The 14489-nt window shown below is 53.0% G+C and overlaps 1 protein-coding gene across 3 annotated transcripts; it reads right to left on the bottom strand.

The window, feature by feature from the left end:
* Nucleotides 1–440: 440 nt before the first annotated feature.
* Nucleotides 441–12916, bottom strand: LOC104667772 (cytochrome b-c1 complex subunit 1, mitochondrial). Of its 3 annotated transcripts, none has more exons than XM_010370338.1 (13): nt 12410–12916; nt 12012–12152; nt 8064–8150; nt 6981–7110; nt 6564–6762; nt 5893–5972; nt 2795–2910; nt 2416–2559; nt 2121–2281; nt 1912–1997; nt 1499–1587; nt 1072–1147; nt 441–629 (listed from the first exon to the last, which is right to left on the bottom strand). In XM_010370338.1, the coding sequence occupies exons 1-13, from the start codon at nt 12476–12478 to the stop codon at nt 565–567; spliced, it is 1443 nt and encodes a 480-aa protein (XP_010368640.1). In that variant the 5' UTR covers nt 12479–12916; the 3' UTR covers nt 441–564. The 3 variants fall into 3 exon arrangements, with proteins under 3 accessions (XP_010368640.1, XP_010368634.1, XP_030771465.1); XM_010370332.1 differs by having other exon boundaries at nt 2404–2559; nt 12410–12592; XM_030915605.1 differs by lacking the exon at nt 2416–2559 and having other exon boundaries at nt 12410–12592.
* Between the last annotated feature and the right edge of the window lie 1573 nt (nt 12917–14489).

Genomic DNA, 14489 nt, shown 5'->3' with positions numbered 1-14489 from the left:
AACACACGCAAGAGGCATCCTTGGAGACACCCCTTGGCCCCTCTGGTCCACTCCAGCAAACTAGGGATCACCAGGGGGTGACTTGGCACAAGGTCCACAGTGAGGGGCTTCCCACCTGAGCCTGCAGGGATTCCAGGCTGGGACTCTGACAGGGGCAAAGGCTGGGTTTACACTTCCTATGGACTCCCATAGCCCACTCTTGGGACCGGCTGGCTAAGGAACATCCCCTAAGTGGCTGAGTGGAAACATCTGGGCTCAGCTCCCTGCAGGCATCAAAGACTTCCGGCCTCTGCTGCAGCCCCCATGCTTGCCCCTGGCTGAGGACACATCAGCCTGTGGGAAGGCAGGAGGGTCCAGGAGCTGCAGAACTAGAGGGAAGTCCTTGCTCCCCGTCTACTGCCCCATGGACTCCATGCCAATGCCAAAAGAGGGACGACACATTTCTCAGCAGAAGATTTTATTGGTGGTCACCTGCAGCACAGGTTAGAGAAGCCGGAGTGCTGTGTTTGTGGTGGGGGGACCACGGGCCCCGGCCCAGCTCTCTTGCTTACACAGGCTTCCTGCCTAGAAGCGCAGCCAGAACATGCCGCTACGGATCCGGTTGTAGTCTGGGAGCTGCTCAATGGGGCCTGTGGGGATAGGGTGGAGCGTCAGGGTGGGGTACCTGGCCTGCACAGGGACACCTGGCCCTGTGCCGCACCCAGTTCGGAGCTGCTGCCTAAAGCAGCACAAGACAGGCTTTGAGTGGAAAGAGGGAAGAGAACATTCCCCCAGGGGTGCTGAGCCTGTCCCTTCATGTTCTGGCCCTTGAAGCCCCACCCTACATGGAGGTGCCCGTTACCTGACGGGTGCAGGGTATTGATGGAGGCACCCTGGCAGGCAGTCAAGGAACTGCCAGGACAGGTTTTCTGAGCAAGAACTCCCTGGCAGCCAGGGGACTTGGGAGAGCTGCTTGGGGCCTTAACTGGCTGCTCTGTAAGCTGAGCAGCAATGGGGGAGCAGAGGTGGAAGGGGAGGCCAAGAGAATGGCCTGAGGAAATAAACAAAGAGCAGATCCCCTAGGCCACTTACCATATCCAGCCACCGCTGGGCACTGGTCATAGATGTACTTGGAGCAGATCTCACGCACCACACTGGCATCCACCTCCTGCAGGGTGAGGCAGAGGACATACTAGCTAACGGGCACCTGGCCACCACCTCAGCCAGTCAGCATCATCCAACTAGCCGAGATCTCCCACAGGCAGCATGCAGCTGTCCCCAACCCAAAAGGGGAAAGGTGGAAGGGATCCCTGCTATAGACTTCCATGGGCTGCACCCATCTCCACAGCCATTAGCACCTCTGCCCTGCCCTCCCACTATGCTACCCCTGCAGGTGACAGCTGCCTAGGACGCCAGGGATGCCTATAGGAGCAGGCTCTGCTGTGCCAGGCCCCAACGCTGCACCTCCAGGTGTCTGCCAGGTCAAGATTCCAGAACCTCTCCCAGGGGCCCATGTTACCGCAATCCGGCTTTCCCATTCAGCCAGGGGGATGCGGCGGCCATAGGTCAGGAGGCTGCGACCAATGTCCTCACACACAGGAGTAGTGCCTTTAAGGGTGGGGGAGGGCTCAGAAGTCCACCCAGCCCAATCCTGGACCCACAGGTACACAACCTCCAGCCTCAGGTTGACAAGGACCTCCCTGACCTCATGCTGACCCAGATCACAGCTCTCTTCTATGGTCACCTATTATGGTAGCGATGGGCCGTGGACCTGTCCCACACCTGCCTGCATCTCCAAGGGTGGGGTGATGGGGCACGGTGTGGTCTTCAAAGTTTTCCTTTCTAACTTTGGTTAGTTAGGAGTGGTGGCCACCTTGGGGCTGTCGCTGGCAAGATGCACTTTATCCCTCCCCACTGAGCTGCAGGACTCACCATCTAGATGAGATACCAGGGCATTTCTGAGGATGTTTTTGCCCCGGGCCACCTCACTCTCCGTGGCACTGGTACACAGGCGCATCCTAAAGTGGGGGTGGGGTGGGTGGGTGGGTGGTGTTCACTTTGAGCCCATGTGTCCTCTCTCAGCCTCCCACTGCACTGGTTAAAGCCGCCATCCCACCTAGGAGTACCAGGCTGCCACTTACCACTGCCCTTGCAGGACGAACATCATGTCATCGATTTTCATTCGGTCACAGACAAAGTGTGCACCCAGCAAGCCCGTGTCTGCATAGCAGATGCTGAAGGTCTGGAAACTCTGGCATAGCTTGTTGGCCACGGCACCTGAAGCCAGTGGGCTGGACAGGTGCTGCCAGGGGGATAGGTGGTCAGCACCCACCCTCTTGTCTTCAACCCACACTGTGACCCCCACGCACAGGAGCACACAGCCCCAGCACCCTCTCTTCCCTGAAGGCGAGGTACCATGCTCACTCTGGCACTCACCACACCACCACCGTAAGTGCAATCATAGTGGCCGATGATGGCATTGGCCACTTGCAAGGCCACATTGTCCCGGCTGGCCCAGCCAGGACCCTCTACTGCAATGGCCACATGAGCAAAAGGTAGAGCATCGTCACGGTGGCGGATCTGAAACAGTATATGACAAGGCTGAGGGACAGCCAGACTGCTGGGGGAACAGAAAAGGTGGCAGTTGTGGGTAGAGGGTGTACATGTGTGTGACCATGTGTGCCTGTGACGCAGAAGCCAGAGAACCCCTTCCCAACCGCTGAGGTATCTCTGGAGTCACCAGGATAACCATGCACATGGGGGTCCTCCCACAGGCCCCCAGCTGAGCACTACCCCTGCCCAACAGGCAGCACACCTCACTGCCAGTGAAGCGGCACGGAGTAAGAGCGGGCACAGTGTCCTCTGCATATGTCCAAGGGATGTCACCAAGGTGCTTCTGGGCAAGGTCTAACAGTTGCTGGTGCTCCACTCCTGCTGAGACAGACACTGGCATTACTGACCAGCCAGGGCCCAAAGCACAGGGTGCGGGGGAGTTTACAGACAGGCGGAGGACTCCCATGTCCTGTCTTAGTGGGAGAAACCAGGAGTATGTGACATTAGAACAGGGTGAGGAAAGAAGGTCCTCCTCACACAGACCCTGCCTTGTGGACAGGACAGACACCTCAGGGCCAGATAGCTCCCACTGCCTCAGTCCTAGAAGAGCAGCAGCGCTCAGAACTTCAACATGGGCTGCCATGTGATGTAAGTGTGGGTTCTCACTTGAGAAGATGCATTCCACCTATATCAAAGACAAGACTGGTACTCCTGGGTACAAAGCCACCTGGCCTGCCTTTTCGCTCTAGCTCTCCCTCAAGTATTTCTGGCTGCTGGCCCGGCAGCGGGTGGCAAGTGAGGGGACAGAAAGAGGTGCTATTACAGGGCTGTGATAAGGTCTGGGGTCCCCTGAGAGCTGGGGACATTTGCAAATAATGTTACAAACGTATACCCTAGGACTCCTTGGATCTGGCCTCCTCACCTCCACAAGAGGGCTCTGTGGTGCCACCAGTTACGTTGGCTTTTGGCTGGAGCACAGTGACAGGATCTCAGCTCACTGCAAGCTCCGCCTCCCGGGTTCACGCCATTCTCCTGCCTCAGCCTCCCAAGTAGCTGGGACTATAGGTGCCGACACCATGCCTGTCTAATTTTTTTGTATTTTCAGTAGAGGCGGGCTTTCACTGTGTTAGCCAGGATGGTCTCAATCTCCTGACCTCGTGATCCGCCCACCTCAGCCTCCCAAAGTGCTGGGATTACAGGCGTGAGCCACTGCACCCGGCCTGTGTTGGCCTATTTTTTTTTGTTTTTGTTTTTTTGAGACAGAGTCTTGCTCTGTCACCCAGACTGAAGTGCAGTGGCATGATCTCAGCTCCCTGCAAGCTCCACCTCCCAGGTTCACGCCATTCTCCTGCCTCAGCCTCCCGAGTAGCTGGGACTACAGGTGCCCGCCACCACGTCTGGCTAATTTTTTTGTATTTTTAGTAGAGATGGGGTTTCACTGTTAGCCAGGATGGTCTCGATCTCTTGACCTCGTGATCCGCCTGCCTCGACCTCCCAAAAAGTGCTGGGATTACAGGCGTGAGCCACTGCGCCCTGCCCTGTGTTGGCCTTTTATTCTTTCCGTGAGCTCAAGTCCTGCTAGTCTGACAGACATATCAGACTGCTCTTACTCCCAGGTTCCCCAGCTCCAAAGCCCCGGTCATGTTCATCCTGTTGGTCTTTTATGCATACTCAGCCGCCAAGGTCAGCTCAGCTGGGAAGTTTTTTTTTTTTTTTTTTTTTGAGATGGAGTCTCACTCTGTTGCCCAGGCCGGAGTGCAGTGGCACAATCTTAGCTCACTGCAACCTCCGCCCCCTGGGTTCAAGTGATTCTCCTGCCTCAGCCTTCCGAGTAGCTGGGATTATAGGTGCCTGCCACCACGCCTGGCTAATTTTTGTACTTTTACTAGAGACAGGGTTTTGCCATGTTGGCTAGGCTGGTCTCGAACTCCTGACCTCAGGTGATTAACCTACCTCAGCCTCCCAAAGTGCTAGGATTACAGGCGTGAGCCACCACGCCCGTCCAAGATGGGAAGCGGAAGCATCTTTTTTTTTTTTTTTTGAGACGGAGTCTCGCTCTGTTGCCCAGGCTGGATGGAGTGCAGTGGCCGGATCTCAGCTCACTGCAAGCTCCGCCCCCCGGGTTTACGCCATTCTCCTGCCTCAGCCTCCCAAGTATCTGGGACCACAGGCGCCCGCCACCTCGCCCGGCTCGTTTTTTGTATTTTTTAGTAGAGACGGGGTTTCACCGTGTTAGCCAGGATGGTCTCGATCTCCTGACCTCATGATCCGCCCGTCTCGGCCTCCCAGAGTGCTGGGATTACAGGCTTGAGCCACCGTGCCTGGCCAAGATGGGAAGCATCTTAACCTCAGTTCCTTACCCATGTCCAGACCCCAACCAGGTTCCATCTATAAAACCACCTGGAGTCCATTTACTGTTCCCCCTTGCTCCTGCCATCTCCTGCCTGGTCCCTACCACAGCCCCTCTCTAGCTAGCCTGCCTGCACTGTGACCCCACACAGCAGCAGAGCAAACCTCAGACCAGGACACTGCTCTTCCCCTGTGCTCAGTTCCCCATACCACCTAAGTAACACTCACCACCTTTCAGGCTTCTGTTCAAACTACAGGCGCTTTAAAAAGCCCCTCCCCCAACCTACAACTCTGAGTCCCCAGTGAAATCTCCCCGACCCTTCTGTGCCTTCCTTTCTTTTTTTTGAGACGGAGTCTCGCTCTGTCACCCAAGCTGGAGTGCACTGGCCAGATCTCAGCTCACTGCAAGCTCCGCCTCCCGGGTTCACGCCATTCTCCTGCCTCAGCCTCCCGAGTAGCTGGGACTACAGGCGCCCGCCACCTCGCCCGGCTAGTTTTTTGTATTTTTTAGTAGAGACGGGGTTTCACCGTGTTAGCCAGGATGGTCTCGATCTCCTGACCTTGTGATCCGCCCGCCTCGGCCTCCCAAAGTGCTGGGATTACAGGCTTGAGCCACCGCGCCCGGCCTGTGCCTTCCTTTCAAGGCACTTCTTGGTCTGTTATCAGGCATGCATCAACACACAACCAATGGCTGGCTCTCCCAAGGGCAAGGCCACAAGGAATAAGGCCAGGGGCTTACATCCCCTACCAGCCCATAAACTCAGTATCCTAGGACCAGGTGGGGCTAAGACAGACCTGTACCAGAGGAACAGCATCCTGTGTAACCAGTCCCAGTGGTGGCAGCAGGGTAGACTCCTATCCCACCTCAGACAGCACAGGAGGAAGGTCATTCCCCTCAAGGTTACGGTGGGAGCAGGGTCCCCTGGGGTGGAACGTCCCCTATGGTGGGAACCAGGACCTTGGTTTTGATAACCAAGGCTGGGACCCCACTTCAGTGAGTCCATCACTCACCTCCAGCTGCTGCCAGCACCATTCGAGGGGCCTTGTAATGAGTGCTGAGGTACTCGGTCAAGTCTGCGCGAGACAGCTTCCTACAAGACATATGGCCAGTGTGTCAACACCTCTACCACAATGGAGTGAGTTGGGGTGTGTGCATGAATGGGACTGAGGAGGCAGACTAGGAGAGACATGGTTTCTCCGAAGAGTGGGCCCTAGCACACCCCCGACCCCCTTCCCCCATCTCTGCCACCCACCCCTCCAAGGCCCAGAGGGCAACCCCCGTCTGCCCTTGCCTCATGCCTGACCTCAGGACAGGCTCATAGTCTTCTCTGAGAAGGTGTGAGCCAACACTGTGGGACTCTCAAAGGGCAGTATCAAAGCTCCCAGCGCCATCACCAAAGGAGACAAGAGACCACATGGAGGGGACACCCAGACACCCCGCCCTTGGACTGTCAGGACATGCACCAAAACATACCTTAAAACAAAGCCCAAAATTCAAGTGAAGCCCACAAAGCCATTAAAAAAGACTCACTGGACCACATGGATATAGAAACTGTCTCCAATCGCATGACTCAGGAAAATAACCCCGACAAACAGCTAGCCAACTAAAAATGTGACCTGGAAAGGGTCTGGCCAGGCCAGAATGGGGCAAGCATCCCACCACAAGCCCAGCCAACTCTCACCTGACATTCTCACTGGGCCCCTCCACAGCCTGGGCTAGAGGTGTGCCCTGGAATGCTGTGGCATGCAGGTAGTCAAAGACCACGTCTCGCATAGATGCGTCATTCTCCTGCATCTCCCGCAGGATCACATCACGTTCCTTCTCGATCTGTGAGTCTTCTAGACTACAGTTCTGCACAATGTCACCCAAGAGCTCCACAACTAGACGCAAGGAGGACATGTTTAGGTGCCAGGTGGACCACTGGAGACCAACGACAGCACAAAATCCCCAGGCCTGGCATCTCCTGCTGCCCACCCCTAGTTGCCCAGCTGCAAAGCCATACGCTAAGGGTAATATGATTCTGTGGTCAGCCAGGGACTCCTGGGTAGCTGTACTCTGCCCCCCTGCCCTCTGCCCCACCTCTTCCTCCAGGTGTTACCTTTTGGCAGATCCTTGGACAGCGCCTTGATGTAGTAAGCTGTGTGTTCCCGGGTGCTGTAGGCATTAAGATGGGCCCCCATGCTCTCCACCTCCTTCTCCAGGGCACTGCCAGGCCGATTCTTTGTTCCCTGGAATATCAACCAGACCAATCAGAAGCCACACAGGAGCCCAAGAACCCTGTCCTCAGAGGCTAAAGATCCAGCAGGACCACTGGTCCACAGGTACCTCCCTCAGCATAGACTCTGGGGACACAGATCCCAGAGTCTATGTTTACCAAGCACTAAGCAGGCCTTTTGGTGACCAAGGCCATGACATAATGGGCCAACAGAATAGAGATAACCAGGGCCAGGACAGAAGGGCATGGCCAGACCAAGTGTTGCCTAAAGCTCTTGTAACACCTTACCAACGAGCAGTGGGGTCATTACCAGTACACCTCCCCCTTCTTAATGACAGCCATGGTCAGGTAAGCCCACAACTGTGTTCAAGTGATAGAACCCACTCCTCCCATGCCATTCCCATGACTGTATGTGTCTGTTTATACATGCTAGTGGCCACCTCTGTGGGACCCAATCCTAGTCCTGTGTGTGGAGAACAGTGGTGCTATCTCTTGGTTAATACTGCACACATACCCGTGACATTGCAGCTGGCTGGGGTGCCCATTAGAGCTCCATGGCCCTGCCCACCCCAACCAAGGGATGCCCAGGTATTCCACCAGAGCAGATCATTTCATAAGCAAGCACGTATGCCCATGTCTGTGGGTTTGTTACAATGCATGTGCATATCTGGTGTGTTCCACAGGTCTCCTGTATGCATGCATATAACACAGGCCTGGCTTCTCTGGTGAAAAGTGGGGTTCCTGTGGTTCCTTGGGTCTTCTTGGCTCTGAGGGCCTCATGCAGGGGCTCATCAGATACGTGCCTACTCAGGAGACGTTAAGCTCATGTGGTTCCTTTTAGGAAGGCTGGCCAGACATCAGCCCCTCCACTGAGGCCCATAATCAGGCTATTTTTTCTGACCTTCATCCTCAGGAGGGACAACAGGCAGCCCTAAGCCCAGAGGAGACAGACTTCAAGAGCCTCACCTTGAAAGCCAGATGCTCCAAAAAGTAGCCTGCCCCATTGTTCTTCTCAGTCTCAAAACGGCTGCCAACATCAATCCACACTCCCACCTGGACAAGAAGCCACCAACAAAGGTTACAAACAAACCACTCCCCAGCCCCTACTCACACTCCACCTGAGTGACTCAGTACAAGCCCCAGGCAGGGACTCATGAATCCTGGAGTCAGGGAGAACTGCCCCAGCAGGACCCCTGTGCTTGGAGATACAGTCATGCCTGGCAAACAGAGGGCCAGCTGAATGACTAGTCACACTGTATCATTGCTCTCCTGATTGGCTATCAAGGACCGCCAGGGACACTTCTAACTGTGCACATTTACCTGGTCTCACAAGCATACAAAATCCTTAAATTCACTCTCACTTTTCAGTTAATTATTTGTTTTTGTCTAGGCATACAACACATCATTTGCAAACAACAACTTATTTTTTCCTTTCTAAAAATTACACGCCGCCTTTGTTCTGGCAATGATTTGATCCTTTCATCATTAAGGAAGGGACTATTGGTTTAGACTGTGTATTTTATCACACTAAATATTGTTCCTATAACACCATTTTGTTGTTGTTTTTAATCAGATCTGGACACCAAACACTGCCCAGTGTTGCCCTGGCACCCAATAAGATAATATTAATTTTCTTGACAGCCTCCTGGTTGCTGTGAAACATGCACCACAGGCCGGGCGTGGTGGCTCATACCTGTAATCCCAGCACTTTGGGAGGCTGAGGCGGGTGGATCACGAGGTCAGGAGTTCGAGACCAGCCTGGCCAACATGGTGAAACCCTGTCTCTACTACAAATACAAAAATTAGTTGAACATGGTGGCACATGCCTGTAGTCCCAGCTACTTGGGAGGCTGAGGCAGAAGAATTGCTTGAGCTCGGGAGGCAGAGGTTGTAGTGAGTCTAGACTGTGCCACTGCACTCCAGCCTGGGTGAGAGAGAGAGAGACTCCATCTTAAAAAAAAAAAAAGAAAGAAGAAAAAGAAACATGTACCCCTCACCCCACTTGGTCACATGGTCTAGTCTTTTAATTTAGTATTTGTTCACAGCTGATTTAAGTTTTTCACATCTACTTTCCTAAGATACTTTTTTTTTTGAGACAGAGTCTCACTCTGTCACCCAGGCTGGAGTGCAATGGCGTGATCTCGGCTCATTCCCGGGTTAACACCATTCTCCTGCCTCAGCCTCCCGAGTAGCTGGGACTATAGGCACCCGCCACCACACCTGGCTAATTTTTTGTATTTTTACTAGAGACGAGGTTTCACCATGTTAGCCAGGATGCTCTCGATCTCCTGACCTTGTGACCAACCCGCCTGCCTCAGCCTCCCAAAGTGCTGGGATCACAGGCGTGAGCCACCGCGCCCGGCCACTTTTTTTGTTTGTTTTGACATGGAGTCTCACTCAGTCACGAGGCTGGAGTGCAGTGGCCTAATGTCAGCTCACTCAACCTCTGCTTCCTGGGTTCAAATGATTCTCCTGCTTCAGCCTCACGAGTAGCTGGGACTATAGGCGTGTGCCACCACGCCCAGCTAATTTTTGTATTTTTAGTAGAGGTGGGGTTTCACCACGTCAGCCAGGATGCTCTTAATCTCTTGATCTCATGATCCGCCTGCCTCGGTCTCCCAAACTGCTAGAACTACAGGCATGAGCCACTGCGTCAAGACTTTTTTTTTTTTTGAGACGGAGTCTTGCTCTGTTGCCCGGGCTGGAGTGCAGTGGCCGGATCTCAGCTCACTGCAAGCTCCACCTCCCGGGTTTACGCCATTCTCCTGCCTCAGCCTCCCGAGTAGCTGGGACTACAGACGCCCGCCACCTCGCCCGGCTAGTTTTTTTTTGTATTTTTTAGTAGAGACGAGGTTTCACCGTGTTAGCCAGGATGGTCTCGATCTCCTGACCTCGTGATCCGCCCGTCTCGGCCTCCCAAAGTGCTGGGATTACAGGCTTGAGCCACCGCGCCCGGCCAAGACTTTTTTTTAATTGTATAAATTTATGAGGTACAAGCGCAATTTTTAAAAATTTCTATCCACACCCAAAACTCCATTTTTTTTTTTTTTTTTTTTTTTTTTAAAGACAGAGGGCCTTGCTCCGTCACCCAGGCCAGAGTACAGTGGCATAATCATGGCTCACTGCAACTTCGTATTCCTGGGCTCAATTGATCCTCCTGCTTTGGCCTCTCAAAGCCCTGGAATTACCCGTGTTAGCCACTGTGCCTCGCCCACAAGTGCAATGTCTTTACATGCATAGAATGCACAAGTAGTCAAGGGAGTTCAAGACCAGCCTGACCAACGTGGAGAAACCCCGTCTCTAATAAAAATACAAAAAATTAGCCGGGCATGGTGGCGCATGCCTGTAATCCCAGTTACTCAGGAGGTTGAGGCAGGAGAATCACTTGAACCCGGGAGATGGAGGTTGCAGTGAGCCGAGACTACACCATTGCACACCAGCCTGTGTAACAAGAGCGAAACTGTGTCTCAAAAAAAAAGCACAAGTAGTCAAATCAGGGCTTTTACGTTATCCATCACCAGAATAACACACCAGAATAACACACCCTGTACCCATTAAGTAATTTCTTCTTTTTTTTTTTTTTTTTGAGATGGACTCTCGCTCTGTCACTCAGGCTGGAGTACAGTGGCACGATCTCAGCTCACTGCAATCTCTGCTTCCTGGGTTCAAGCGATTCTCCTGCCTCAGCCTCCCCAGTAGCTGGGATTACAGGCATGTGCTGCCATGTATGGCTAATTTTTGTATTTTTGGTAGAGATGGGGCTTCACTATGTTTGCCAGGATGGTCTTGAACTCCTCATCTCAGGTGATCCGCCTGCCTTGGCCTCTCAAAGTGCTGAGATTAAAGGCGTGAACCTCCAGGCCCGGACCCATTAAGTAGTTTCTCATTATCCACCCCTTCATCTTTCCAAGTCTTCACTGTCCACCATTCCACTTTCTACATCTGTATGTACATATTTCTTAGCTCCCACTGATAAGTGAGAACGTGTAATATTTGCTTTCCTAAGAGATGTCAATGCATATATCATACAATCTTAGATGAACACGTATTTCACATCTAACATCTTGGAATGCAACAGGCATTTTACAATCTACAGTACCCTTTTATCAAAATTGGCAAGATTCTTAAGATTCTTTCTCTGGCACTGGAACACAGATGGCTCCTTACAATCTAGGACATTTTAAAGTTCATGTAATATAGCGTTCTTTACTACAACAGGTGTCATATAACAAGGAAGTTGCAGGCTACCTTTTCCTATGCTTAGTAATAATTTAAATCGCAGGACATTGTTTCTGGAAAACTAAAAGGATGTGTCAGTAAAAACATCTGGCCCTGGAGCTGGGGGATGGGGACTGAAGGGAGGAGGAGACAATTATTTATTGGGAATGTTCTCACCTATTCATATATCTATTTGTGAATCAAGATTTCTATCCTTGAGTCAATTTTGAGAATTTGTATTTTTTGGAAAATCACACATTTCATTGTACTGTTAAAATTAATTTCCTCCTAAAATGCATTTGTGGTCTAGCCTGGAGATTATGAGCTTGGGCATAGTGAGGGTGACAGACCTGGACGCCTGCAAGTCACCTAAGGTGTCTGAATCCCATTTTCCGCATTATAAGAGGAGACGTGATCACTTCTCTTATATGGGCTCCTTAACAAAAGGCTGGAAAAGAATTTGGCTGCCTACTTGACGGACATTATATGCTAAATAATGATGGCTTATAGTGAAGATTGTCCCGTGAAGCCAAGACGTGGCTAGGGTCGGGAATGGGGCCATTCTCAGGGTGAGTGATACTGAGTTCGAACCCAAACCATAAACGGGAAGACCCGAGCCCAAGGTCACACCCCAACCTGAGAAAAGATGGCAGGCCCAATCTGGAGGCCCTCTCCCCAGTGGCGTCCCCAGCTCACCGTGCAAGTGGGCTGAGAGGACTGCTCGGAGGCCACACGCAGGCCGTTGTCCAGCAGGCTAATCTGAGTCTCCGGCACGAACTGGAGCGCCTGAGCGAAGGTTGCCGTACTCCGCAAGGCTGGCGTCCGCAGCAGGGTCGCCTGTGGAAGGGAACAGCTGCGAGTGAGGACTCGGTTGGGGAATCACTCACCACTTCCCAGGTGCTCAGGAGGATCCCCGTCCCCGCCCCCGCCCCTAGGCCAGCGGCGAGGTACCTTTCCCCGCCCTCCTCCATGACCTTCCCACGGCCCTGACCCCGCGTCCTCCCCCACCTCGACCTGCCACTGCTAACAGGCCACACCCGTCCGCTTCCCGAAGCCCTGTCCCCTGAAGCCCCGCGCTCTCGCCACCACCTCACCGAGCGGCGGGCGCGCAATAGCACTTGTGCCCCGGAGGTAGCGGCCCGGCAGACCACGGAAGCCGCCATCTTCCAGCTCTAGTCGGCTCTAAGTTGCGCCGCGCAAGCGTAGAGTAGGCGCGTTGGCACTCGCGGCGCAGGCGCAGTATCGTAAAGTTGGCGCTCGGCCGCCTCCTGGCGGGAGCCGGGACAGTCAGTTGTGCTGGCCTGGCGCTGGCTGGCTGGCTGGCTGCCTCGCTTTCTGGCTCTCTTCGCGCTGCCGCCCGTGCCTGCGCACACAGTCCGCCTGCCGTCCATCAGCCCGAGCAGGTTCGCCCGCCGTGCGGTCCATCTCCCCATTCCACGCGTGGAAGTCAGAATGCACGATGTTTCTCACCAGCCGCGCTGCGTACTCCGAGTAGAGGTCTGGCGGGTGGGGCGTTGCAGCCGCGGCGTGTCCGCAGGTTCGAGCCCAGGGCTGAAGTACCAGAGTGGAAACTTACCTGGGACCAACTTACCTGAAAGTCAATTTTTTTTCTCTTTATTTATTTTTTTATTTTCTGAGACGGTCTCGCTCTGTCGCCCAGGCTGGAGTACAGTGGCGCGATCTCGGCCCACTGCAGCCTCCGCCTCCCGGGTTCAAGCAATTCTGCCTCAGCCTCCCGAGTAGCTGGGATTACGCCCGGCTAATTGTTGTATCTTTAAAAGAGACAAGGTTTCTCCATGTTGGCCAGGTTTGCGCCCTGCCAGTTTTCTCTTTAAAAGAATTAAGTGGAGACCGGGCGCGGTGGCTCACGCCTGTAATCCCAACACTGGGAGGCCGAGGCACGTGGATCACTTGAGGCCAGGAGTTCAAGACCAGCCTGGCCAACATAGTGAAACTTTTCCTTTCCTGTAAGAGGAAAAAGAATTCTAGCTGGGCGCGGTGGGTCACGCCTGTAATCCCAGCACTTTGGAAGGCCAAGTCGGGCGGATCACCTGTTGGGAGTTTAAGACCAGCCTGACCAACATGGAGAAACCCCATCTCTACTAAAAACACAAAATTAGCTGGGCGTGGTGGCGCATGCTTATAATCCTAGCTGTTCGGGAGGCTGAGGCAGGAGAATCACTTGAATCCGGGAGGCTGAGGTTGTTTGCCATGAGCCAAGATTGCGCCATTTCCAGCCTGGGCAACAAGAGCGAAACTACGTCTCAAAAAAAAAAATTCTAAGGTATGCTTTGTTATGTCAACTAATGAAAAAAAAATCAAGCTTTTAAATATTTAAAGTTAGTTCTATTCAGAAGTCTTACTGTGAATTGCAACCCAGGAGAGCCTTTCAGGGAGTTTCTGCCAGATTGCTCCAAAGCAGTGTTTCCGACACAGCTTATACACTGGTGGTGGCGGCTTTCGATGTGCTCAGAAATTACATCATATGTGCTCAGAAGTTACGTTAGAGCAAAGTCTCATCAAGGTTTGGGTGCGAGAGTACATCTGTTTGTAGGTCACAGAAGTGTAATCATTAATTCTGTCGGACAGTATCTTAAGTATAGGAAGAGGCAAGGGCTAGGATCATTGCATTTTCTACCATGTTGGCCAGGCTGGTATTGAACTCCTAGCCTCAAGCGATCCACCCACCTCAGCCTCCCAAAACGCTAGGATTACAGGGGTGAGCCACCATGCCTTACCCAAAAACTACTCTTATACTTAAAACTATCTTTATAAAAATCATGCCAGGCACCATGATGACCACAGGCTCGCACACCACACCCAGCTAATTTTTTAAATTTTTTGTAGAGACAGGGGTCTCACTATGTTGTCCAGGATGATCTTGAACTCTTGGGCTCAAGTGATCCTCCTGTCTCAGCCTCCCAAAGTTCTGGGATTACAGTCGTGAGCCACCGTACCAGGCTGACTTCATTTCTTATAAAGGGTTACGACCTGCAGTCTGGGAAGTAGGCCTCTGGTCAAAACCAGACAGACCTCTCAAAAGAGGAGGGATTCGGGCAGGAGCTGTATGTCAAATGGCTTGGCTAAACATACATATTCAGCTGGACGCAGTGTCTCACACCTGTAATCCCAACACTTTAGGAGGCCGAGGTGGGTGGATCACAATGTCAGAAG

This window comes from Rhinopithecus roxellana, chromosome 1 (assembly GCF_007565055.1).
Source record: "Rhinopithecus roxellana isolate Shanxi Qingling chromosome 1, ASM756505v1, whole genome shotgun sequence".
Taxonomy (NCBI): Eukaryota; Metazoa; Chordata; class Mammalia; order Primates; family Cercopithecidae; genus Rhinopithecus; species Rhinopithecus roxellana.
This window is presented reverse-complemented; position numbering and strand designations above follow the sequence as displayed.